The 26,487-nt window shown below is 44.4% G+C and overlaps 1 protein-coding gene and 1 long non-coding RNA gene across 5 annotated transcripts in view; both read right to left on the bottom strand.

Annotated features, from left to right (window-relative positions):
• Positions 1-2,662: 2,662 nt before the first annotated feature.
• On the bottom strand, positions 2,663-12,637 carry LOC143956873 (uncharacterized). Its single transcript, XR_013269984.1, has 2 exons — positions 3,351-12,637; positions 2,663-3,309 (listed from the first exon to the last, which is right to left on the bottom strand). It is a non-coding gene; the product is annotated as an uncharacterized LOC143956873 (long non-coding RNA).
• Positions 12,638-12,658: 21 nt separating this feature from the next.
• The window catches only part of MYORG (myogenesis regulating glycosidase), a 39,094-nt gene continuing 25,265 nt past the window's right edge, over positions 12,659-26,487 (bottom strand). For all 4 annotated transcript variants that reach the window (XM_077467036.1, XM_077467038.1, XM_077467035.1 and 1 more), the window contains exon 2: positions 12,659-17,478. In XM_077467036.1, the coding sequence (XP_077323162.1) occupies positions 15,375-17,399 (2,025 nt within the window). In that variant the 5' untranslated portion in view covers positions 17,400-17,478 and the 3' untranslated portion in view covers positions 12,659-15,374. The remainder of the gene's footprint in view (positions 17,479-26,487) is intronic.

The following is a 26,487-nucleotide window of genomic DNA, read 5'->3' as shown; positions in this document are numbered from 1 at the left end:
GGACATGGGGATACTCATGAACACTAGAACTCAGGAGGCACACAGGAGGACACTGGGGACATGGGGATACTCATGAACACTAGAACTCAGGAGGCACACAGGACGACACTGGGTACAGAGGGATTCTGATGAACACAAGAATACAGTAGGCACACAGGAGGACACTGGGGACATGGGGATACTCATGAACACTAGAACTCAGGAGGCACACAGGAGGACACTGGGTACACAGGGATACTCATGAACACTAGAATACAGTAGGCACATAGGAGGACACTGGGGACATGGAGATACTCATGAACACTAGAACTCAGGAGGCACACAGGAGGACACTGGGGACATGGGGATACTCATGAACACTAGAACTCAGGAGGCACACAGGAGGACACTGGGGACATGGGGATACTCATGAACACTAGAACTCAGGAGGCACACAGGACGACACTGGGTACAGAGGGATTCTGATGAACACAAGAATACAGTAGGCACACAGGAGGACACTGGGGACATGGGGATACTCATGAACACTAGAACTCAGGAGGCACACAGGAGGACACTGGGTACACAGGGATACTCATGAACACTAGAATACAGTAGGCACATAGGAGGACACTGGGGACATGGAGATACTCATGAACACTAGAACTCAGGAGGCACACAGGAGGACACTGGGGACATGGGGATACTCATGAACACTAGAACTCAGGAGGCACACAGGAGGACACTGGGGACATGGGGATACTCATGAACACTAGAACTCAGGAGGCACACAGGACGACACTGGGTACAGAGGGATTCTGATGAACACAAGAATACAGTAGGCACACAGGAGGACACTGGGGACATGGGGATACTCATGAACACTAGAACTCAGGAGGCACACAGGACGACACTGGGTACACAGGGATTCTGATGAACACAAGAATACAGTAGGCACACAGGAGGACACTGGGGACATGGGGATACTCATGAACACTAGAACTCAGGAGGCACACAGGAGGACACTGGGTACAGAGGGATTCTGATGAACACAAGAATACAGTAGGCACACAGGAGGACACTGGGGACATGGGGATACTCATGAACACTAGAACTCAGGAGGCACACAGGAGGACACTGGGGACATGGGGATACTCATGAACACTAGAACTCAGGAGGCACACAGGAGGACACTGGGTACAGAGGGATTCTGATGAACACAAGAATACAGTAGGCACACAGGAGGACACTGGGGACATGGGGATACTCATGAACACTAGAACTCAGGAGGCACACAGGAGGACACTGGGGACATGGGGATACTCATGAACACTAGAACTCAGGAGGCACACAGGAGGACACTGGGGACATGGGGATACTCATGAACACTAGAACTCAGGAGGCACACAGGACGACACTGGGTACAGAGGGATTCTGATGAACACAAGAATACAGTAGGCACACAGGAGGACACTGGGGACATGGGGATACTCATGAACACTAGAACTCAGGAGGCACACAGGAGGACACTGGGGACATGGGGATACTCATGAACACTAGAACTCAGGAGGCACACAGGAGGACACTGGGGACATGGGGATACTCATGAACACTAGAACTCAGGAGGCACACAGGACGACACTGGGTACAGAGGGATTCTGATGAACACAAGAATACAGTAGGCACACAGGAGGACACTGGGGACATGGGGATACTCATGAACACTAGAACTCAGGAGGCACACAGGACGACACTGGGTACAGAGGGATTCTGATGAACACAAGAATACAGTAGGCACACAGGAGGACACTGGGGACATAGGGATACTCATGAACACTAGAACTCAGGAGGCACACAGGACGACACTGGGGACAGAGGGATTCTGATGAACACAAGAATACAGTAGGCACACAGGAGGACACTGGGGACATGGAGATTCTGGTGACCACTAGAACTCAGGAAGCACACAGGAAAGACAGAGATTCCGTTGAACACTAGAACTCAGGAGGCACACAGGAGGACACTGGGGACATGGGGATACTCATGAACACTAGAACTCAGGAGGCACACAGGACGACACTGGGTACAGAGGGATTCTGATGAACACAAGAATACAGTAGGCACATAGGAGGACACTGGGGACATGGAGATACTCATGAACACTAGAACTCAGGAGGCACACAGGACGACACTGGGGACAGAGGGATTCTGATGAACACAAGAATACAGTAGGCACATAGGAGGACACTGGGGACATGGAGATTCTGGTGACCACTAGAACTCAGGAAGCACACAGGAAAGACAGAGATTCCGTTGAACACTAGAACTCAGGAGGCACACAGGGAGACTAGGGGGTTTCTGGGACTTGGGAGGCATGAAGGAAATGTAAAGTGCAACAAGGATTTTTTTGTACCATACTTCATAGGGCTTTTTTTGCCTTCTTCTGCATCGACTGTGGGTAGAGTATTGTGTATATATTGAGGTTTTCTATTTTTTTTCTATTGCTTGAACGAGATAGACTTGGCATGTAGTGAAAGTGTAAATGCTTTATTAAAATATTTAATTAACTGAAGATGGGGGGGGGATGGTGTGGATCAGGGATGGCAAACTATAAGCAAATTAAACCTCGGCTTTAACTATAGACAAACTCATCCGTACACAAAAAGTTCACCCAAACACCACATTTAGAAATACACGTCTTTTATTTTGTATTCCAACATTCTCAATGACATGGATATACAGTTAAAGGCACATCACACAGACACATTGTAATGATAAATTCCCTTTTAAAAACAAAAATCAGACACATTAATACTTTGTTCGCTTTAATGCCTAGAGTTTTCCTTTGTGTGTCAGATCCTACGTCTTTATTTTAGTTTCCTCTATGGATAAACATTTGTAAACACGCCTTCTATTACACGCATCGCTCTAGATGTAGAAAATGGACAGGACAGAATTAGATGCGGTTATTTTCATCCCTCTTTCCAAAAATAATCTAAGCTATACCCATAATATCTGTATTAAAAATATATAAATCAGTAGAAAACATGTTTTTAGCTTATTATGTTCAACAAAATGAGATTTTTACTTTGGTTGTTCACATTCAAATGATGATTAGATGATGTGTCTTTTTTTTAACGTGGGGTGGGAACAGCAGCATCTGGATACGGCTCAACTACAATCACCATCATCATCAGTTTGTGTCGCCCACACAAGACCCCTATACAATTGTTTTCTGCTGGTGTCACCCATACAAGAGCCTTGTACCACTGTTGTCTGCTGGTGTCACCCATACAAGAGCCTTGTACCATCGTTGTCTGCTGGTGTCGCCTATGCAAGAGCCTTGTACCATCGTTGTCCGCTGGTGTCACCTATGCAAGAGCCCCGTACAATCATATCCTTATCAGGTAATTATGGGACCATAACCTGGGCTGGAGCTGCCAACATTATATTTATGTCAGGGTCAGTTCATCCAAAATGGACCTTTCAGTCATAGGGGTCTAGTCTACCGGGCTGGGCCTCCTGTCCATTTATATGTCTTAGGGGGCTTCAGCAGTGGGATCTCTATAGTTTCAGCTCACCTTAAAGTCTATCACAGCTCCAAGGTGATCCTCCTTGTTGTACTGGATTTTCCATAAATACATCATGACCACAGCTGACCTGGCAACTCAACATAGAGATCTCACCAATGGAGTTCCCAAGAGATAGAATCTGTAAAGTAGATTTCCCCAGCATCTGCCATACAATCAATTTCAGGTGGACCCTTTAAAAGGCAATCTCCAGGAAATATCTAAGGACAAGTGTAAGGTGTTGATTAATTCCATGTTGTCCTTTCCCAGATACAGCTCTCTAAAAACTCTAGAGAAGCCATTTTCAAACAAGGGTTCCGTAAAACCCTAGTGAGGTTTCCTAAAACCCTTCAGAGGTTGCCAGGGGATTCCCTGAGCTTAGCTGTAGACTGACCTATTATTTGATGGTGTCTTCACAGTTCTGGGGCCAATGCCACTTAGCAGAGTCATATGCATAACACCACTGATCTTGTTAACTACCTGTAAGCCCTTGTACACACGGTCGGAGATTCTGACAACCAAATCCGTCGGATTTTGTCCAACGAATCTTATCCGTCGGATCTTGTCCAAAACTGTTGCATACACACGGTTGGACAAAGTTGTCGAAAAATCCGATCTTTCAGAACGTGATGACATAATTTTGTTACAATGGGACTACGTTCAGGCTAGTAGCCAATAGCTTTGATGTAGGAATTTGATCTGAGCATGCGTGGCACTTTGTCCGATCGGAATTCTCTACACATGATCGGAGTATGTCCTATCGGACCAGTTTTTTTATCAGAAAATATTTCCAGCAAGTTGGAAAATTTGGTCCGACGGATATTCCGATGGAAACAGTCCGATGCAGACCACACACAGTCAGATTATCCGACAACACGGTCCGATAGGACACATTCCGACGGATTCTCCGACCGTGTGTACAAGGGCTAAGGGTGGCATTCCAACCACCACTCTTCCCACTGTCCACAGATGCAAGGGGAATTTTCCTAATTACCCCAGCTGTACTAATCTCAACTAGGGTCCCCCAAAAGCTAAAACAATTCAAGAGTTCCTCCGATTAAAATAGTTGAGAAAGGCTGCTCTAGAGCATGTAGGGCACAGTGATATCATTAGCTCAACGTTCCTTGTCTGTGTGCTCTTTACCTCCCGTTAATGCTATTTTGTGAACAGAAATGGCCATTGCAGGGACAGTTTGCAAATTGGCCTCGAATAAGGCAAGGAAAAGCTCCTCCAGCTCCTTCCTCTGAACACTGATTGTGTATGTTGAGATCAGGAACTAACACCTTCTGCTGGAACGAAGGCCTTGAGCAAAAGTAAGAAAAGTTGGATGGAGGCAGTCTGTATAAGTGCCTATTTACTGCCAACGTATTGCAACATTTGCCCATCTAATGCCAAAGTCAACTTCGGGGGGGGTTGGAGTAGAGAGTGCTCATTCAGGAAACACTGAGCCAATTGTACCAATAAGCTCTATAGGATGTCTTCAAAGAGCTGTATCTGGGAAAGGAAAGCACTGTCCTTTCTACAGATAAATCCTAAGGCATGTAGGTCCATACACTGCACAATATACTAAAGAGAAGCTTGAGCGGAGAGCAGATCGTTTATATATATCAGTTATTCCTATTTTCTGTACAATCAAAGCTAATCCCGCCCTAGTGCAAAAAACATAAAAATAGAATTCTAGAAAACACAACTACTGATTCAAAACATAAAAGGACACTGGGTAGACATCATGTATATTGGCCACTGTCAACCTCCAATACATGGAAGTTCTAAGCCTCGGGCCTCCACGTGTTCTAGAAACTTACTTCAGAATATTTAACAAAAAACAAAAAAAACGAATTAGGTTTGTTAATGGTTTTGTTTGTGTGGACATAGTTCCTCTTTGTCTGATCTATGATGGGTGGTCATTCACAGCCAGACGAATGCAAGTTATACAACAGATATGAGAATCACTCAAGGTAACGTGTAGTGTGTGACAAGTGAATCTGCACACGGAATAGCTTGGTATTGGATGTAGCGATAACATGCTGGAAGCGTTCAGTAAACACCAATTGTTCTCCATATTAAAAGAGAACTAACACTTCACTAAGAATGCTCCAGATGAAGTATGGTAAAGCTCTGTTCATCTACTGGTGGGTACAAAGACTAGAAGAGGCCACCCATCTGTTCTGGGGAGACACTGGCCCAATGGTGAAGGACAGCCAATGGAGACATTCTGCAGTCACATGTGCCCTGTCATTGGTCAGCCTTCACTGGAAAATGACAGCTGATATCCGATTACTCTTCCCCCCCCCCCCAAACTCATTATGAAAAAGTCAACATTTTCTACAATGGGAAATAATACAATGGGTTTTTATGCCACCTCTGTGCATTTTCTTTAGCTTCCATTTGACAGACCAGAAATCCTCTTCTATTTCTAGGGCATACAACTGAAAAAATATATCAGACACAGAAATAAATATTGTATCTAGTGGTGAAGGATGGTTTTTGCCATTTATATTATGCTAAATATGGCCAGTGGCAAGTGGGGCATCAATGACATCATGGAAAGAAGACTAAAGCCAGTCATAGCTGAAGCTTGATTCCCCTATCAAGACAGTCAGTGTTGATGGGCGAATCCCTCCCACAGAGCCATTGTGTTCTCCCAGAGAGGGGGGGTGGGGACCCATCCCCACTGGGAGAACACAGTGATTATTCCTAGCCGCTATAATAGCCACTGGCAATAATCACATGTAAAATCCGACAGGTTGGCTGTACCCAAGTTGATCAATCAACTTGGGTACATTTAGCCTGTCTATACATGGTTCCAATCTTGGCCAGTCCCTGCTAAACTGGCCTAGATTTGAACCATCTATAGGCCAGCTTTAGGGGATATTACTGGTTCAAAAAGGCAAGATAGCATTCCTGGATTAGGAGGATCTGGTGACCTCCTCCAGGGAGAATACGGCAAAATATAAACTGTTTGGCACAAATATTAATCACCTAATTAACACAATCCTCTGTGGTGTTACCCAGATGGTTCCTGGTGTGTTACTCTGAGAATTACTATGGGGCAAGTGCAATGTCTAGAGAGCAAAATCTCTTAAATTTAGGCTCTATTCGGTAAGGGACATCCTGAGGGACAATGCTGAAATTGCTCTCTAAGGGTATATTACTGAAGATCTAGGGGATAGTCTTCAGCAACATTCTAACACTGAAAATCCTTTAAAATATTCAAAATTGTATTGGTCACATAACATCAGAGTGGACCAAAACACTTCAGACTGGTCCTCGTTGTGTGATGCTGTGTGAAGGTTGTTTGTTGTGGAGACTAGCTATGACCAAGGACTGGTTCTGGTACAAAACAGTACAGACTGGTCCTCTTTGTGCTGCTCTTGTGTGAAGGTAGTTTGTTGTGAAGAACGACTATGACTTGGTCCAAAACCCTTTAGACGGTTCCTCTTTTTTCTGATCCCGTGAGAAGGTTGCTTGTTATGGGACCCAGCTACAACTAAGGACTTGTTCTGGTACAAAAAAACAGTACAGATGCGTTCTCCTAGTGCTGATCCTATGTATAGGATGTTTGTTGTGGGGACCAGCTATGACTGGGGGAACAGTCTGGCAAAGAACCTTCTCTGTGATCATCATATGTGAAGGTTGTTTGCTATAGCTGAGGACCTGCTCGGATACAAAACACTACAGACTGGTTCTTTTTGTGCTGATCCTACCTGAAGGTTGTTTGTTGGGGGACCAGCTACAACAAAGAACTTTATCTGGTACAAAACCCTTCAGACTGGTCTGCTCTGTGAAGATCCCAAGTGACAGTTGTTTGTTGGGGGACCAGCTATGACTAAAGGACTTTATCTGATAAAAACTCCTTTAGACTGGCCTTCCCTATGTGAAGGTTGTTTGCTGTGGGGACCAGCTACGACTAAGGACTTTATCTGTTAGAAAACCCTTGAGGCTGCTCTTCTCTACGATGATCCTATGTGAAGGTTGTTGGGGGACCAGCTACTGCAAAGGACTTTATCTGATACAAAACCCTTCAGACTGGTCTCCTCTGTGATGATCCTATGTGAAGGTTGTTGGGGGACCAGCTACTACGAAGGACTTTATCTGATACAAAACCCTTCAGACTGGTCTCCTCTGTGATGATCCTATGTGAAGGTTGTTTGCTGTGGGGACCAGCTACAACTAAGGACTTTATCTGTTAGAAAACCCTTGAGACTGCTCTTCTCTATGACGATCCTATGTGAAGGTTGTTGGGGGACCAGCTACTACTAAGGACTTTATCTGATACAAAACCCTTCAGACTGGTCTCCTCTGTGATGATCCTATGTGAAGGTTGTTTGTTGTGGTGGGACCAGCTATGACTAGGGACTTTAGCAGGTACACAATCCTTCAGACTGGACCTAAGCGACGGTTGTTTTTTGGGGGACCAGCTACGACTAAGGGCTTTATCTGGTACAAAACCCTTTAGACTGGTCTTCTGATGATCCTATGTAAAGTTTGCAAGACTCCCATATTAGTTGATGATGGTTCCTTCAACTTGTGACAGGCTCACTGAAGATGATTGTGTACTCAAAAGGTGAACCAAGTCATTTCATCGTTAAACCGGGCCTAGTTTTCCCCAATCTATAAAAGTCTGGCATCAAAAAGTGCAACAATTAAGTTAAATAAAGAGTCCCGTATATACAGTCCTGTATCTTGGCCCGCTGTCCTGCCAATGCAGTGTCCTGGGCCATGTTCTTAGATCCCAGCATCAACCTTATCTGAGATACTGCAATTGTGCAATAACTGCCCCTGACATCACCAAAGGGTTTACACATAATTATTTGCTTGTAATGCTACAAAAACAGCCAGAGACTGGAAACTTGCTACAGTAGATACTCATAGACAGGCGGCACATTACAGGAGATGGTTAGAGACTATGGACATACCACAGGCATGAATTTTGCAGAAGGTACTCAGAAACTGGGAATATGTTACAATAGACCAGTGGTCTCCAAACTATGGCCCTTTGCTTGCTTTTATCTGGACCTTGGGGCATTACCCCCCCCCCCCCACTATAATCAACAGTGGGGCATAGTTCCTGCCTCTCTATTCCTCCTACTGACACCAATGCTGTGGCACTAGTCCTCTCACCGACACCAAGGATGGGACACCATTCCTCCCAATGACACCAAGGATGGGGCATTATTCCTCCCACTGATACCATCGATGGGACACTATTCCTTCCACTGACACCGATAACTCCTGACTCCCGAATACACCAACCATGAGGCACTATTCCTCTCATTGACATGAAAAATGGGCAATTATTCCTCCTAATTACACCAATGATGGGGCACTATTCTTCCCACTGATACCATCGATGGGACACTATTCCTCATGGGACACCAATAACTCCTGATTCCCGAATACACCAATCATGGGGCACTATTCCTCTTACTGACATGAATGATGGGCCATTATCCCTCCTAATTACACCATTGACGGTGCACTATTCCTCCCACTGACACGACTGATGGGCCATTATTCCTCCCAGTTACACCAACAATGGCCCATTATTCCTCCCACCGACACCAATGATGGAACACTATTCCTCACACTGACACCAATAATGGGGCACCAAGCCTCCCCCTATTACCAAAGACGGGGCACTGTTTACTCCCACTGACACCAAGACATTTTCTACTCCTACTGGCCACAGTCCTGTCCTCCTAAAGTTTGAGGGACCATAAACTGGACCTTTAGAAAGTTTGGAGACCCCAGCAATAGATTGTTCTGCCACTGCCATTACAGTCCTTTTACAAGACTCACACCCTATAGCCTACTTAAAAATATATATATATTTTTCTCATCAAGATTCATTATAAAAATAAAAAAGGATTTTACCTTATTGGCCCTGCATAAGCACCTTGACAAGGAATACCCTGCTGGGGCCACACAATCTGTGCCAGTTGGGCGCTAGGGCCCTAGAACACCATGGACAGAAATATAACCTCCATTAAACCCCTGAGGACAATGAATATCTTTATTTTCCCCTTTATTGCATTTGTCAGGGAAAGGATCTGTCGGGTTCACTTATAAAAGGTTTGTGCAAACTGAACAAAGTTTTACTGTATGCTTTCCAATAGATTAACTCCTGTATCATCGGCTACATCTAGTGGCCAAGCTGCAGTATAGTTTCTCATTACAATATTTTCAGAAAACAACACCGCATTTTGACCACTAGATGGAGCTGATAAAACAGGATTTAAAGCGGAGGTCCACCCTAAAGTGGACCTTCCGCTCATCGGAACCCTCCCCCCCTCCGGCGCCACAATTGGCACCTTTCAGGGGGGAGGGGGGTGCAGATACCTGTACAGTACAGGTATCTGCACCCACTTCCGGGATAGCTCCCTGCGGAAAGGGGCGTAGATTACGCCCCTTTCTGCAAGTGCCCGCCCCTTTCCGCAAGTGCCCCGCTGCCTGCTGGGAAACACACAGATCCCAGAGGCAGCGGGGACTGTCCTTATTGCACAGCGCGGCTCGCGCATGCGCAGTAGGGAACCGGGAAATTAAGCCGAAAGGCTCCACTTCCTGATTCCCATACCCAAGATGGCGGCGGCAGCACTCGAAAGACGATCTAGAGATCGGCTTTGGGTGCCGACATCGCGGGCGCGCTGGACAGGTAAGTGTCACTATTTTAAAAGTCAGCAGCTGCAGTATTTGTAGCTGCTGGCTTTAAAAAAAAAAAAAAACAAAAAAAAACGCGGAGTCCCGGTGGACTCCCGCTTTAATCTATTCAAAAACATAATGGTGAACTTTTGTTCAGCCTGCACAAATGTTTCCGACATTCGTGCAGCGAATGGTTTAAGAATAGACCCCCTTTGTGTTCGGAAATTTAAGATGACGTATATGAACCATTAGAACGTTTATGTAAGAGGACTTGGCCATACACGTGGTGATTTGATAGCTACATTTTCTGTTGGACTGCTGAGTAACCAAACACTTCTTAAATTGTGGTTTGGACCACAAGGAGATGGATTGAGACTTGTTAGCAAATTGAAAAATTAGCCCTTGCTTACACAGAACAATGACTTTCTACCACCCCGCTGACCAATCAGACCTCAGCAATACATCCATAGTGCAAGGACAGCCCTGTGCTCTGTATTTTTTGGTGCTTGTCATGAACATTGCCACCTATGGAGTAACAAGGGACATACATGGCCTAGAGGCTTTGAAGCGTTAGAATGGGCCTCACCAGGGCTTTTTTTGTTTGTTTTTTCCAGCGGGAACATGGGGGGAATGCAGTACCAACACCTCCAGCACTGGATGTATGTAATGGCAAGGGGGTGCTGGGGTGTGCTGCAGGGTCTATTGATACTAGCTGCCAGGGGATCTATTGTTGCTGGAGGGGGATATATTTTGCAGGGGGAGGTCTATTGTTGCTGGAAGGGGGTCTAATGTTGCTGCCTGCAGAGGATTCTATCTTACCGCTTTCCTTGTTATCATTGACAAATTACTTAGCACCTAAAATGTTACTTGGTTCTGTATTCTCTAAAAGGGGCGGTACTGAGAGGTGGGTAGTTAGGTGGGTAGGGGGGGGTCGGAAACTAAGGGACGGTGCTCAAAAGTGGGTAGGGGAGCAGAAACGAGGGGTAACTCTGAAAAGGGTGGGGGGGGGGGATTCCTGCACTTACTCTCTGAGAAAAAAAAAAAGCCCTGGGCCTCACACTCATCGCCCTTTCTCACCAACAATTTCACAACAGTAGTAGGCACCTACACCGAGGATGTCCATCCCCGTACTCCTATCAAAAGATAGGAAAGAATTGCATTCCCGTAATCTATCAAAAGAAAAAAAACTTCCATGTGAGGTCATAGCTTATTTGACACCTAACTGACCTTGACCTCCAGACAACCATGCAAAAAAAAAAAAAAAAAAAATAATAATAATAATAATAACCTGTTCACGTCTTATACATGTGCGTTAATCTGTAAAACCCAACTTTCATTTTAAAATTAGCTAAAGACATTCCAGGGGCATCAAATCAAAGTTCATTCGTTCATTTGTTTTAAGACAGCAGACACGGCCTGAGTAGAAAATCCGATCCCCTGCCAGTATGGTGCAGAGAACCCTTGTGTAGAAGCAGTGGTCTCTCTGTAGAGGTCCATCACATTCCTGCTCAGTCAGAGCAAGAGCTCAGCAATTACTAAAACTCCTGCTTCCTCATTATCTATAGGTCTGACTCAATAGGGCGGGCGGAGATTTGGACCTCTGCAGAGATCCAGAAAAAGTGGTGGAGATTGGTTTGGGACTTTAACGAAGCCATGGCCTGGTAACAGCATGCATTTCCATCCCAGGGGACTTTAAATGAAACCATGGCCTGGTAAGGTCATGTGTTCAAAAGAAGGGGAGCAAGGGGGATGGGACTATACATGAAGCACCCCCAGGTAAATCACAGCTTGGCAATCAGAAACCCCTGCTCCCTTCTATTTATAGGTCGGATTTAAAAGGGGGGGGGGGGATTTTGGACCTCTGATCCAAGTGGTCTCTCTGCAGAAGTCCAACACACTCCCTGCTAAGTCAGAGCTAGAGCTCGACAATCACTAAAACGCCTGCTCTTTTCTGATTGAATATCTATAGGTTTGACTCAATGGGGGGGGGGGGGGATTTGTACCTCTGGTCCCAGTGGTCTCTCTGCAGAGGTCCAACACACTCCAATCTGAATCAGAGCTAGAGCTTGGCAATCAACAAAACTCCTGCTTCCTTCTATTCTATATTTCTTTAGGCCTGACTCAATTGCAGTCTCCAAAACTCCTGCTCCCTTCTACTTGAATATGTATAGGTCTGACTCAACGGGGGGGGGGGGGGGATTTTGGGCCTCTGGTCCAAATGATCTCTCTGCAGAAATCCAACACACCCTGTGCTGAGTCGCAGCTAGAGCTCGGCAATCACAAACGCTTGCTCCCTTCTATTTAATATGTATAAAGGAGGGAGGGATTTTTGGCCTCTGGTCCAAATGGTCTCTCTGCAGAGGTCCAATAGATACCCTGCCGAATCAGCTAAAACTCAACAATCACAAAGACTCCAGACTGATGAAAAAAAATTATATATATATATATATATATATATATATATATATATATATATATATATATATATATATATATATATATCTCAATAGAAGGGGTTTGGACCTTTGCAGGGAGACCACCGCTTCCACACAGAGAACAAGGTCCTTCCACGCAGTATGCTGGCAGGGGACAGGCTTTTCTACTCAGGGTCGGGCTGCTTTCTAACGGAAGCAAACTGATCGAATTTAAAGGTATATTTTTCACTCAAAATTCACACAACTTAAGACCCAGTAGAAAATTGTGAGAATCTTGGGTGTAATCATTGATGAAATAAAACCTTTTCTGCGGGTGCATCTATAAGGTCATTTGCTGATTTAAAATGAAAGTTAAATTGGGTTTTAAACCACTTTAATAAAAAAAAAAAAAAATATATATATATATATATATATATATATATATATATATATAATAAGGCACCCGCCTCCTGACACCTTTATATGGCAATGACTAAAATAATAAAATAAAAAAAAGGGGGGGTGGGGAATAGAACATTTCTTTTGTTCCCCTCCCTGGGTCTACAAATTTACTGATTATATCATCAGTCTTCAGGCAATGTCCTGGGATCATTAATTGCTTAAAAGTCTTTTTTTTTTTTTTTTTTGCGATAAAATAAAGCACAATAGCAAAACCTTCCATCTGCACCACTATCAAAAATACGCAACAAGACAATTTCTTCTTAATAAAGTTGTCTATGTCAGTTTAGGAAACAATTATGTTCATTATGAGCCAACTCCTATACTAAATGAAAAGTCTGATGCCACGTACACAGGATCGGAAATGCCACCAGCAAAAGACCGATGTACGCTTTTGGTCGGAAAATGCGACCGTGTATATGCTCCATCGAACTTTTGCTGGTGGCATTTCCGCCAGCAAAAGATTTTAGAGAAAGTTCTCAATTTTTCGGTCATAAAAAAAAGTTCCCGATCGTCTGTACCAATTTCCGAAGAGCAAAATTCCTACGCATGCTCAGAAACAATTTGACGCATGCTCAGAAACATTGAACTTAATCTTCTCGGCTCGTCGTAGTGTTCTACGTCACCGCTTTCTTGACGGTCGAAAGTTCCGAGAACTTTTGTTTTGTGTGACCGTGTGTATGCAAAGCCAAGCTTGAAGGGTATTCCGTCGGAAAAACCACCCAAGTTTTTTCTGACGGAAAATTCCGCTCGTGTGTACGGGGCATAACGCTCTAAACATAATCTTCCAAAATTGGAGCTACAACCAACCTTTAAGGTCTACCACCAACTAGGGACGGCTACTCAAAACATGACCTCTTCCGTAGTGTTCTGATACACCTCTGAACGACTGGAGAGCAAAACCAAAAATTTGCAACAGAAATTTTTTTACAATTCCCAAGTTTGAGGAGATGAATCGTAGCAAAAGGCAACGTTTCCTGTATAATCATAGGTTCTCTTGGCTGCCCAGGCCAACAACCTTGCCAGCGTGGCAGATGGATTATCGTGGAGCAGTACGGCACCTCCTCGGAAAGTGGCGCCTGGTGAGCACCAACATTAATAATAAAACAAAAAAAGAAAACAGCGTATATATAAAAAAATAGATTCCCTTTTTCACATCAAGGATTTTCTGAACTTGGCAGGACAGATAAAGTGCATCATAATTACTGTCCTCTTAAATCAATCTAAGGCAAGCAAAATAACACTGGACTTTAACCCTTTATCAATGTGCCCAGCAGACCAGACTGGTTAAAAAAAAATGAGAACAATGCTTGTATTCCATGTAGTTTAGTTTCCGAAGTCTGAAGGAGATTGTAACCTTTTCTATGATTAGAGTTTTCTTTCCTTGGCCATGAACACAATTTGTGAAGACAAAGATATGGTGACACCAGGGCCCAGTAGTGTTAGTTGACGGAAAGTATTTCAATATTACTAGGATTAGAGTCTTCCTTCCCTGGCCACAAACCCAATTTGTGAAGGCAAAGATATGGTGACACTGGGGCCCAGTAGTGTTAGTTGACGGAAAGTCTTTCAATATTACTAGGATTAGATTCTTCCTTCCCTGGCCACAAACCCAATTTGTGAAGGCAAAGATATGGTTACACCAGGGCCCAGTAGTGTTAGTTGACGGAAAGTATTTCAATATTACTAGGATTAGAGTCTTCCTTCCCTGGCCACAAACCCAATTTGTGAAGGCAAAGATATGGTGACACTGGGGCCCAGTAGTGTTAGTTGACGGAAAGTCTTTCAATATTACTAGGATTAGATTCTTCCTTCCCTGGCCATAAACACAATTTGCGAAGGCAAAGATATGGTGACACCATGGCCCAGTAGTGTTAGTTGATGGAAAGTCTTGCAATATTACTAGGATTAGAGTCTTCCTTTCCTGGCCACAGATGCAATTTGTGAAGACAAAGATATGGTGACACCATGGCCCAGTAGTGTTAGTTGACGGAAAGTCTTTCAATATTACTAGGATTAGAGTCTTCCTTCCCTGGCCATAAACGCAATTTGTAAAGGCAAAGATATGGTGACACCATGGCCCAGTAGTGTTACATGATGGAAAGTCTTGCAATATTACTAGGATTAGAGTCTTCCTTCCCTGGCTATAAATGCAATTTTAGAAGAGATATAGTGACACCATGGCCCAATGGCGTTAGTTGCGGAAAGGCTTTCAATATCACATTAGTAGCCATTTGCTTGTACAATGATATGCTGGTGCTATGGCTAAGTGAGATGCTGAATTTTCTTTTACTATTACCTCCGATTATATTTAAGACACCCAAGTGAAATAGGCCACTTCGTCCAAGTCTACAGGATAATCCGTCAGAAGTATGGGTGTCCTTTGATAGAGCTCTCCCTTGTAACTACGCCACTTGCCGATGGGAAGGTAGACGTCGCGCTCCTGCTTTCCCGGCTCCAGAACAGGAGCCACCATTAAGGTGTCTCCAATCAGAAACTGGGAATCGATTTTGTGGGCTCTTTCGTCATTTGGAGCAATCCACCAGATGGGTCGTATGATGGGGTCGCCAGTGTCGGTCACTTCCCCAGCAAGCTCTAGCAAAAGGGGGGCCACCAGAGATTCGTGGATTCTGGTGAACTTCTGGGCAATTTCAATCACTTCCTTATCAAAGAACCAAGGAGGCACGGAGAACTGCATTGAGGGCATGAAAGCAGATAACTCCAACCACCGGATATAAAGCTCTTTCATATCTTTAGAAAAATTGCCGTAGACATTTCCACCAATCATATCCGGAAGGATGAAAGGATATCCAAGCATGCTTATGGTAAGGACAGTAGGTATGAGAGATTTTAACCCAAGCTCGTAACCCCAAACAGAATCTCGATCGATGATCCTGAAGAAACACGATATGTTTTGAGACTGGTACCCAACCCTGAGCTCAGCAAGGTCATAAAACTGGTCAGCCATCTCAGTGTACCGCCTGCTGAACATGTTGGGATCCGCCAAAGGTTGAAAGGTGCTGAACTGTTTTGGGAGATAGCTGGTTTCCCCAGCATCAAACTTGAATGATGAAATTCCGTACTTTGTTCTCAGTTGTCTGAGGTTGTTCTGAAACCATTCCTTTGTGCTGGGGTTTGTGAAATCAAGTATAGCTCCAATCCCATTCCACCACTTAACCATGGCGGGCAACTGACCTGTAGGCTCCTTCACAAACAGTCCCCTCTCTATGGCAACTCCAAAGTTGGAGGAGTTATAGTTGATGAAAGGATGAATCCAAAGGGTCACTTTGAACCCATCTTCCTTTAACTTCTTAAACATAGCCGTTGCATTTGGAAACTTCACCGGATCGAAATCAAAATCACCGTAATACTTGGAGTACATATCGTCTATCTCTATGTGGCTATAATTAAAGTTGTATTTCTTTATGTTCTCAGTGAAGTTAAGCAGCTTCTCCTGATCGATGCTGGTTTTATACAGTGCCCATGTTGACCATATCGGATACTTGAAGGCACTTTCTGAAGGTATCCGACTGGGCTTATTGAAGTACCTCCTCACCATGTACTTGTGGATGGAGGTCACGTCTGACCCCACGCAAACTCGGTAGCTGAGTTCAGGGAATGGCGGTTTATCTGGAGGGGGTTTGTAAGGGGAATTGGTATACCTCGCTTCAAAAAAGAAAACCTTCTCTGTGCTATTCCACCCAAGGTGGAAAGGGACGGAGGCATTAATTTTAATGGCCGTCGCATTGGACGACAGCCAGTAACTTTCCAAGATTCCGCCAAAGCTATCTTTAAAGCTATAAACATCACCAGTAATAAACGGTTTGGGTTCTTGGTATCCGGATAATTTAATTGGCCAGTTTTGTGTACGCATCTCAGCACCTCCGTACCAGTAGGCATCATCCCAATACATGGTGTGCTGGACTGTCGTATCGGCAACAAACTCCTCCCAGCGCACCCGGTAACACATGACAGTGTCTTTATCCTTGTGGACCGTCTGAACAAAGAATTTTAAGGGTCCCTTTTCTGACCTGGAACAGGACAATATCGCCCCCTCTTTTGTGCAAGAATCTAAATCCAGAACTCCAGACTGAAAAGCCATTCTGAACACCACCCTTCCCTGGTGGTTTTGTATGATGAACCCATCCTTTTTTAGATACAGCAGCTCCGTCTTCAGCCGATCAGCTTTCCGGAGAGAGATGGAGTAATAGCACCAAGACACTATTGCACAGATGACCAGGACGATACCCAGAAGGACAGCACCAATGAGAGGCTTCTGCTCCTTAGAAACCTTCTGTTTGACTGGCATAATGTTTTCGGGCAAGAAGGTATACATGATGGCGGATGAAGGTCACAGATGATTATTCCTTGAAAATGGGCAGATCACTCTCAGTTCAGTTTGGACTCCTTCATGTCTAGAAACAGAACAAAAAAAAAGTTAATTTGGAAAAGCTGGGTTTAGCCAATTTCACCTTAATTTGTATGTGTGTGAGCTCTGCATAAGGATCAACCACTGTGGACATACAGTATGTAGTGTTACCATCTGGAGCTATAGTATCTCCACTATGATAGCCCTACTGACCATCTGCATTTCATCTGAAGTCTTTGTCCTCTCTTTTCATCCATCATGGAATGGAAATTTATAGACTGGTCTCTGACTGAAGTGTTAACAACCACTATATGGGGAGCACATTGGCGAGATGGTCTCCAGGTTCTTCCAGTTGGCCATGAGCAGCTATATAGTGGAAACTGAGACAAGCAGCTATATCTACAGCCAAAATGTGTCAGGATAAATGGTCTTAACAGTCAACAACTTTTTAAAAATTGTCCAGCCTGTTTTTCCAACCCAGATATTCCCATCAGAAAGCACAGCCAGCATCTGACTTCATTTTTCGAACTGCAGTTAAAGCCAAAGCCTTGGTGCAGGACCGCCCGCCCGAGCCTGTGATAGTGAAAGGGCAGCAGAACACAGATTTATTTTCCTCCCAGAGCTGAGGTTTCACAGTGCTTAAAGCAAAAAAAAATTTCCCATGCAGTGGCACGCCACGGGTCAACTGCTCATTTTTGTCTAGGCGATTTGAAAACAAACATATCTAATCCTCCTACCTAAACCGGTCCCTGTGGCTCCTGCCCCCCCCCCCCCCCAATCCACCCCGGTGTAGTGATCTTGTGCGATAGACCTGCTCTGGACATGTGGATGTCAGGAAAAGTGCACTGCTGGGTCATGAGGGAGCACAGATTTCCTTAGTAGATGAATATCACCAATGTTGGAATATATATACGCCCCAAGATATCCATCTACAAAAGGACATCAATGGAATTTCCCACTAAAAGTATAACAAAAACCTCCAAGTAGATGGCTATCACCAATTTTGAATAATATACACCAAGCCCCTAGATATCCATCTAAAAAAGGACACCAATGGAGTTTCCCATTAAAAGTATAAAAAAGACCTCCAAGTCCAAGTAGATGGATATCACCAATGTTGGATAATATAAAACAAGCCCCAAGATATCCATCTACAAAAGGACACCAATGGAGTTTCCCACTAAAAGTATAACAAAGACCTCCAAGTCCAAGTAGATGGATATCACCAATGTTGGATAATATAAAACAAGCCCCAAGATATCCATCTACAAAAGGATACCAATGGAGTTTCCCACTAAAAGTATAACACAGACCTCCAAGCCTCCAAGTCCAAGTAGATGGATATCACCAATGTTGGATAATATAAACCAAGACCCAAGATATCCATCTACAAAAGGACACCAATGGAGTTTCCCACTAAAAGTATAAAAAAGACCTCCAAGTCCAAGTAGATGGGTATCACCAATGTTGGATAATATAAAACAAGGCCCAAGATATCCATCTACAAATGGACACCAATGGAGTTTCCCACCAAAAGTATAACAAAGACCTCCAAGTCCAAGTAGATGGCTATCACCAATTTTGAATAATATAAACCAAGCCCCTAGATATCCATCTACAAAAGGACACCAATGGAGTTTCCCACTAAAAGTATAAAAAAGACCTCCAAGTAGATGGGTATCACCAATGTTGGATAATATAAAACAAGGCCCAAGATATCCATCTACAAATGGACACCAATGGAGTTTCCCACTAAAAGTATAACAAAGACCTCCAAGTCCAAGTTGATGGGTATCACCAATGTTGGATAATATAAAACAAGGCCCAAGATATCCATCTACAAATGGACACCAATGGAGTTTCCCACTAAAAGTATAAAAAAGACCTCCAAGTCCAAGTAGATGGGTATCACCAATGTTGGATAATATAAACCAAGACCCAAGATATCCATCTACAAATGGACACCAATGGAGTTTCCCACTAAAAGTATAAAAAAGACCTCCAAGTCCAAGTAGATGGGTATCACCAATGTTGGATAATATAAAACAAGGCCCAAGATATCCATCTACAAATGGACACCAATGGAGTTTCCCACTAAAAGTATAACAAAGACCTCCAAGTCCAAGTAGATGGGTATCACCAATGTTGGATAATATAAACCAAGACCCAAGATATCCATCTACAAAAGGACACCAATGGAGTTCCCCACTAAAAGTATAAAAAAGACCTCCAAGTCCAAGTAGATGGGTATCACCAATGTTGGATAATATAAAACAAGGCCCAAGATATCCATCTACAAATGGACACCAATGGAGTTTCCCACTAAAAGTATAACAAAGACCTCCAAGTCCAAGTAGATGGGTATCACCAATGTTGAATAAAATAAAACAAGGCTCAAGATATCCATCTACAAATGGACACCAATGGAGTTTCCCACTAAAAGTATAACATACAGTGGTGTGAAAAAGTGTTTGCCCCCTTCCTCATTTCCTGTTCCTTTGCATGTTTGTCACACTTAAGTGTTTCGGAACATCAAACCAATTTAAACAATAGTCAAGGACAACACAAGTAAACACAAAATGCAATTTGTAAATGAAGGTGTTTATTATTAAAGGTGAAAAAAAAATCCAAACCATCATGGCCCTGTGTGAAAAAGTGATTGCCCCCTAAACCTAATAACTGGTTGGGCCACCCTTAGCAGCAACAACTGCAACCAAGCGTTTTTTGCGATAACGTGCAATGAGGCTTTTACAGCGTCCTGGAGGAATTTTGGCCCACTCATCTTTGCAGAATTGTCCTAATTCAGTTACATTAGAGGGTTTTCGAGCATGAACGGCCTTTTTAAGGTCATACCACAACATCTCAATAGGATTCAGGTCAGGACTTTGGCTAGGCCACTCCAAAGTCTTCATTTTGTTTTTCTTCAGCCATTCGGTGGTGGACTTGCTGGTGTGTTTAGGATCATTGTCCTGCTGCAGAACCCAAGTTCGTTTCAGCTTGAGTACACGAACAGATGGTCGGACATTCTCCTTCAGGATCTCTTGGTAGACAGCAGAATTCATAGTTCCTTTTATCACGGCAAGTCTTCCAGGTCCTGAAGCAGCAAAACAGCCCATCACACTACCACCACCATATTTTACTGTTGGTATAATGTTCTTTTTATGAAATGCAGTGTTCCTTCTACGCCAGATATACTTGGACACACACCTTCCAAAGAGTTCCACTTTTGTCTCATCGGTCCACAGAATGTTGTCCCAAAAGTCTTGGGGATCATCAAGATGTGTTGTGGAGAAATTGAGACGAGCTTTGATGTTCTTTTTGCTCAGCAGTGGTTTTCTCCTTGGAACTCTGCCATGCAGGCCATTTTTGCCCAGCCTTTTCCTGATGGTGGAGGCATGAACGCTGACCTTAACTGAGGCAAGTGAGGCCTGCAGTTCCTTGGACGTTGTTGTGGGGTCTTTTGTGACCTCTTGGATGAGTCGTCGCTGCGCTCTTGGGGTAATTTTGGGCGGCCGGCCACTCCTGGGAAGGTTCACCACTGTTCCATGTCTTCGCCATTTGTGGATAATGGCTCTCACTGTGGTTCGCTGGAATCCCAAAGCTTTGGAAATGGCTTTATAACCCTTTCCAGACTGATAGATCTCAATTACTTTCTTTCTCAATTGTTCCTGAATTTCTTTGGGTCTCGGCATGATGTGTAGCTTTTAAGGATCTTCTGGTGGACCTTACTGTGTCAAGCAGCTCCTATTTAAGTGATGCCTTGATTGTGAACAGGTGTGGCAATAATCAGGCCTGGGTGTGGCTAGAGAAATTGAACTCAGGTGTGGACAACCACAGTTATAGTATGTTTTAACAAGGGGGGCAATCACTTTTTCACACAGGGCCATGATGGTTTGGATTTTTTTTCACCTTTAATAATAAACACCTTCATTTACAAATTGCATTTTGTGTTTACTTGTGTTGTCCTTGACTATTGTTTAAATTGGTTTGATGTTCCGAAACACTTAAGTGTGACAAACATGCAAAGGAACAGGAAATGAGGAAGGGGGCAAACACCACTGTAGACTTCCAAGTCCAAGTAGATGGATATTGCCAATGTTGTATAATATAAACCAAGCCTCAAGATATCCATCTACTTAAACTTGGAGGTTTTTGTTATAGTTTTAGTGGGAAACTCCACTGGTGTCCTTTGTGCTCCGGCAGTTTGGACCATTTCGGGTTGTTGGCGAATGGGCTCATCTCCTCCAGAAATGAATTTCCTGCCAGATCTTTGACTGTGATTGGAGGACAAAGGCTGCAGATGAAATGTAGATTGCCAGTAGGACGACCGTAGCGGAGGTGGAGGCCGCCATATGGCACTCCGCTACCCAGGAAGAGCGTCAGCTGCCTCATAATCACTTCATGAGAAGTTCAAACACAAGCTGAATAGCAGAGCAAACATCACTTATATTTATATTTATACAAGCAAAAGGATCATTTGTAGAACACATAGAATATGAAACAATAAACATACAACCATCAATGCATGCATAATCATCATAGGAAGATAAATGTGATTAACCCCTTCCCACCCGGCCTATTGTAATATGACGGAGAAGCGGGAGCTCTGACGCAATCTGTCACTCGCTATGTGTCCACCGGAAATGGCCGATAGCAGATCATTGTACTGGGCCCCCGCTGCCGGTACCAATGCGATCCCTGTGGCCAATCACAGCAGATCATATGATAATTGTACACAATGAATGGCTTTGATTGTGTATTATCGTGATGAGCTCTGTGATTGGTTACAGTGATCACATGGTACAGACAGGGCCAATCACAGCCCATCTGTACCATGTGATTAGCTGTGGCCAATCACAGCTAAATCACAATAGTAAACACGGAATGAGCAGTTTTCATTCAGAAAAAAAAAAAAGGTTGCTTATTAACTGTAAAATTCACAGTTATAAGCAATCACTGTGTAAAAAAATAAAATAAAATCCTGATCATCTCCCCAGATCAGTACAGTGCTACTATGGTAACACCGTATTGCTCTGGTCACTGCATGTAAAAAAAAAAAAAAAATAAAAAATAAAAGGAGAAAAATAAAAAATTATTATTATTTATTTTATTTTACAAGTTAGTGTCTCCGATTACTACACCACCACTTATATGAGGACGATGTACTGCACTGGTGACAGTATGTAAAAAATTGAAAATTTGGAAAAAAAATTATTTCTTAATTTTCGAAAAAATTGTGACAAGAAAAAAAAAAAAAAAAAAAAAAAAAAAAAAAAAACTAGCCATGCCTCCTACTAAATACTTTGGACTGTCCCCTTTCCAAAAGGGTTTTTCGGGGCATATTTTTACTCTCCTGGCATTTTCGGGGCCTCAAGAAATGAGATCAGCCATCAGGATTTATCAGTTTTCAGATATACTGTATATCCCATAGTTTGTGGACTTTTCGACAGACTAAATATTACACATTGATAAATTAAATAAATGATATCAATCCCTATGTAGGCACCCTGATCGATTTATACACATTGATTTGGGTTATTTACACAAATGAATTGTAGAAGAATACATGTTGGCCTAAATTTATGAAGACATTTTTTTTTTATTTGTAAAATGTTGCAACAGAAACTAAAAAGGAAAACACTTTATTTTTTATTTTTCCAAATTTTTCGGGTTTTTCTTGGTTTATTTAGCAAAAAATAAGAAAACCCCAGTGGCGATTAAATACCACCAAAAGAAAGCCCTATTTGTGTGAACATAATTATAAAAAGGTCATATGGGTACAGCGCGGCATGACCGCGCAATTGTCATTCAAAGTGTGACAGCGCTGAAAATTGGCCCCGAGTAGGAAGTGCCCGGTATTAAAGTGGTTAATAAACAAAGTCCAATAAAACTTATATCACCAACTTATTGGTGCCCATGTAATATTTTGATATTCCACTCTTTATTAGTATTGCGGGTCAAAGAAAAAGTACCAAGCGATCCGGTTCTTCCAAGTGACTATTTATGAGTGAAGACAACAACCAGCGTTCCACTAAACGAGTAGCAGAGGCTCTAACCAGACTCATGTGACCACCATATAATACATGGTCAAACTGCGCTTAAAAAGGGTTAAATAATCCCGGTTCCAATGATACGTCGGCGCGCTAACATCCTGGGAAATGCTCAAAGGTTTTCCGTAAGATAACACTAAGAGGAAGAAACAGCTCGCATAGGGTAATATAGATGCGCGTTTCGTCCCAGTGGACGTCATCAGGGGGAGTGGTGACGTTTACTATGACAAAACGCATTGGACGTACTCAAATACACCAACATTATGGTTACGGATCACAGGTCACTGTTAATTTCATCTGACCACAATGAGGGAGGGTGTGCACACCCACTGTACGAGTTGGTTCGGCCAAGATTCCCCCTCTACATATGCAAGGACCACCCACTTGCAGCCCTGATCCCAGCAATTAAGGTCTTTCTTTGCACATGTGCAGTGACTCAAATACAGTTGATGCTGTGATCCCTGGACAGAACTGACAGAACTAAGGCCAAGATGTGGGACTGTGCTGGGCAAATCCATGGTGGAGCAGCACTGTCAAACAGGCACAGGACTACAGAACATCTCTCCTCCTCCTCCTCCACCACAGTTGGGGAGGCGTTATGTAGTTTTAAAAGAGAGAACCAGGATAGCAGAGAATTAACAAGTTTCAAAAGGTCCACATTTCTGTACTTGCATAAAATATAAAACTGAAAAAAATAAACAAACAAATGCAGTCACTAAAATTGAAAGCTGAACTCCGGGCACAAAAACGTATATAAATCTATTCTTCAGTAGCCACAGAGGATAAAAATCCACTTTGTGCGCATAAAAAAAAAAAAGGTCTTTGCAAACTCAGATATTACATTGTAAAAGCAGCAGTGACATCACTGTGCTATGCATAGCCTCTGCAGAGTGCAGAACTATGGGAGGGGCCCAGCAGGCTCCACCCTCTACAAGGAAACTATAGGAGGGGGTGAAGACAAGAATAGTCACCCAGCACAAGAAGAGAGAACAGAGCTCTGGAAGGGACCTGGCCCCACCTACTACAGAAAACTACAGGGAGGGGGCAGAGACAACAAGAGAGGATATAACTGTGGGAGGGACCCAGCAGGCTCCACCCACTTCGGAAAACTAGCAGGGGGCGGAGTCAAGACCAGTCACCCTGCAGCTCCAGCCACTGCAGAAAACTATAGCAGGGGCGGAGTCAAGACCAGTCACCCTGCACAAGGAGAGAAAGAAAAGCTGTGGGAGTGGCCCAACAGGCTCCACCCACTGCAGAAAACTATAGCAGGGGACGGAGTCAAGACCAGTCATCCTGCACAAGAAGAGAAAGCAAAGCCGTGGGGGTGGCCCAACAGGCTCCACCCACTGCGGAAAACTATAGCGGGGGCGGAGTCAAGACCAGTCATCCTGCACAAGGAGAGAAAGAAAAGCTGTGGGAGTGGCCCAACAGGCTCCAACCACTGCAAAAGTGGTAGCAGGGGGCGGAGTCAAGACCAGTCATCCTGCACAAGAAGAGAAAGCAAAGCTGTGGGGGTGGCCCAACAGGCTCCACCCACTGCAGAAAACTATAGCGGGGGCGGAGTCAAGACCAGTCATCCTGCACGAGAAAGAAAAGCTGTGGGAGTGGCCCAACAGGCTCCACCCACTGCAAAAACCGACATGAGGGGCGGAGCCAAAACCAGTTACCTTGCACAAAGAGAGCAGAGCTGTGGGAGGGACCCAGCAGGCTCCACCTACTACAGAAAACTACAGGAGGGGCGGAGACAAGACCAGTCACCCTGCACAACAAGAGAGCGTAGAGCTGTGGGAGGGACACATAAGGCTCCAACTACTGTAGAAAACTAAAGGAGGGGGCAGGGTCAAGACCAGTCACCCTGCACAAGGAGAGAAAGCAGAGCTGTGGGAGGGACTCAGCAGGCTCCTCCCACTGCATACAAGCTACAGGAAGGGGCGGATACAAGACCAGTCACCCTGCACAAGAAGAAAGGACATAACTGTGGGGGGGACCCAGCAGGCTCCACCCACTGCAGAAAACTACAGGAAGGGGTGGAGACAAGACCAGTCCCCCTGCACATAGAAAGATGGGCCCAGCAGACTCCACCCACTGCATAAAAATTACAGGAAGGGGCGGGGGCAAGACCAGTCACCCTGCAGAAAAAAGGAGAGGGCCATCAGACTCCACCCACTGCAGAAGACTACAGGAAGGGGCGGGGACAAGACCAGTAACCCTGCAGAAAAAAGGAGGGGCCTATCAGACTCCACCCACTGCAGAAGACTACAGAAAGGGGCGGGGACAAGACCAGTCACCCTGCAGAAAAAAGGAGGGACCCAGCAGACTCCACCCACTGCAGAAAACTACAGGAAGAGGCGGAGGCAAGACCAGTCACCGTGCACAACGAGAGAGAGCAGAGCTGTGGGAGGAACCCAGAAAGCTCCACCTAGTACAGAAAACTACAGGAGGGGGCGGAGACAAGACCAGTCACCCTGCACAAGGAGAGAGAGCAGATCTGTAGGGGGAGCCCAACAGGCACCACCCACTGCAGAAAACTATAGCAGGGGGCAGAGTCAAGACCAGTCACCCTGCACAAGGAGAGAAAGAAAAGCTGTGGGAGTGGCCCAACAGGCTCCACCCACTGCAGAAAACTATAGCAGGGGGCAGAGTCAAGACCAGTCACCCTGCACAAGGAGAGAAAGAAAAGCTGTGGGAGTGGCCCAACAGGCTCCACCCACTGCAGAAAACTACAGGGGGCGGAGCCAAAACCAGTTACCTTGCACAAAGAGTAGAGCTTTGGGAGGGACCCAGCAGGCTCCACCTACTACAGAAAACTACAGGAGAAGGCGGAGACAAGACCAGTCACCCTGCACAACAAGAGAGAGCAGAGCTGTGGGGAGGGACACACCAGGCTCCACCTACTATAGAAAACTATAGGAGGGGGCGGAGTTAAGACCAGTCACCCTGCACAAGGAGAGAAAGCAGAGCTGTGGAAGGGACTCAGCAGGCTCCTCCCACTGCATAAAAGCTAC

Source organism: Lithobates pipiens, unplaced genomic scaffold (assembly GCF_037356315.1).
Source record: "Lithobates pipiens isolate NorthernLeopardFrog02 unplaced genomic scaffold, aLitPip1_a1.2 Scaffold_44, whole genome shotgun sequence".
NCBI classification, from domain to species: domain Eukaryota; kingdom Metazoa; phylum Chordata; class Amphibia; order Anura; family Ranidae; genus Lithobates; species Lithobates pipiens.
Note: the sequence above shows the minus strand (reverse complement) of the source record. Positions and strands in the feature narration are given on the sequence as shown.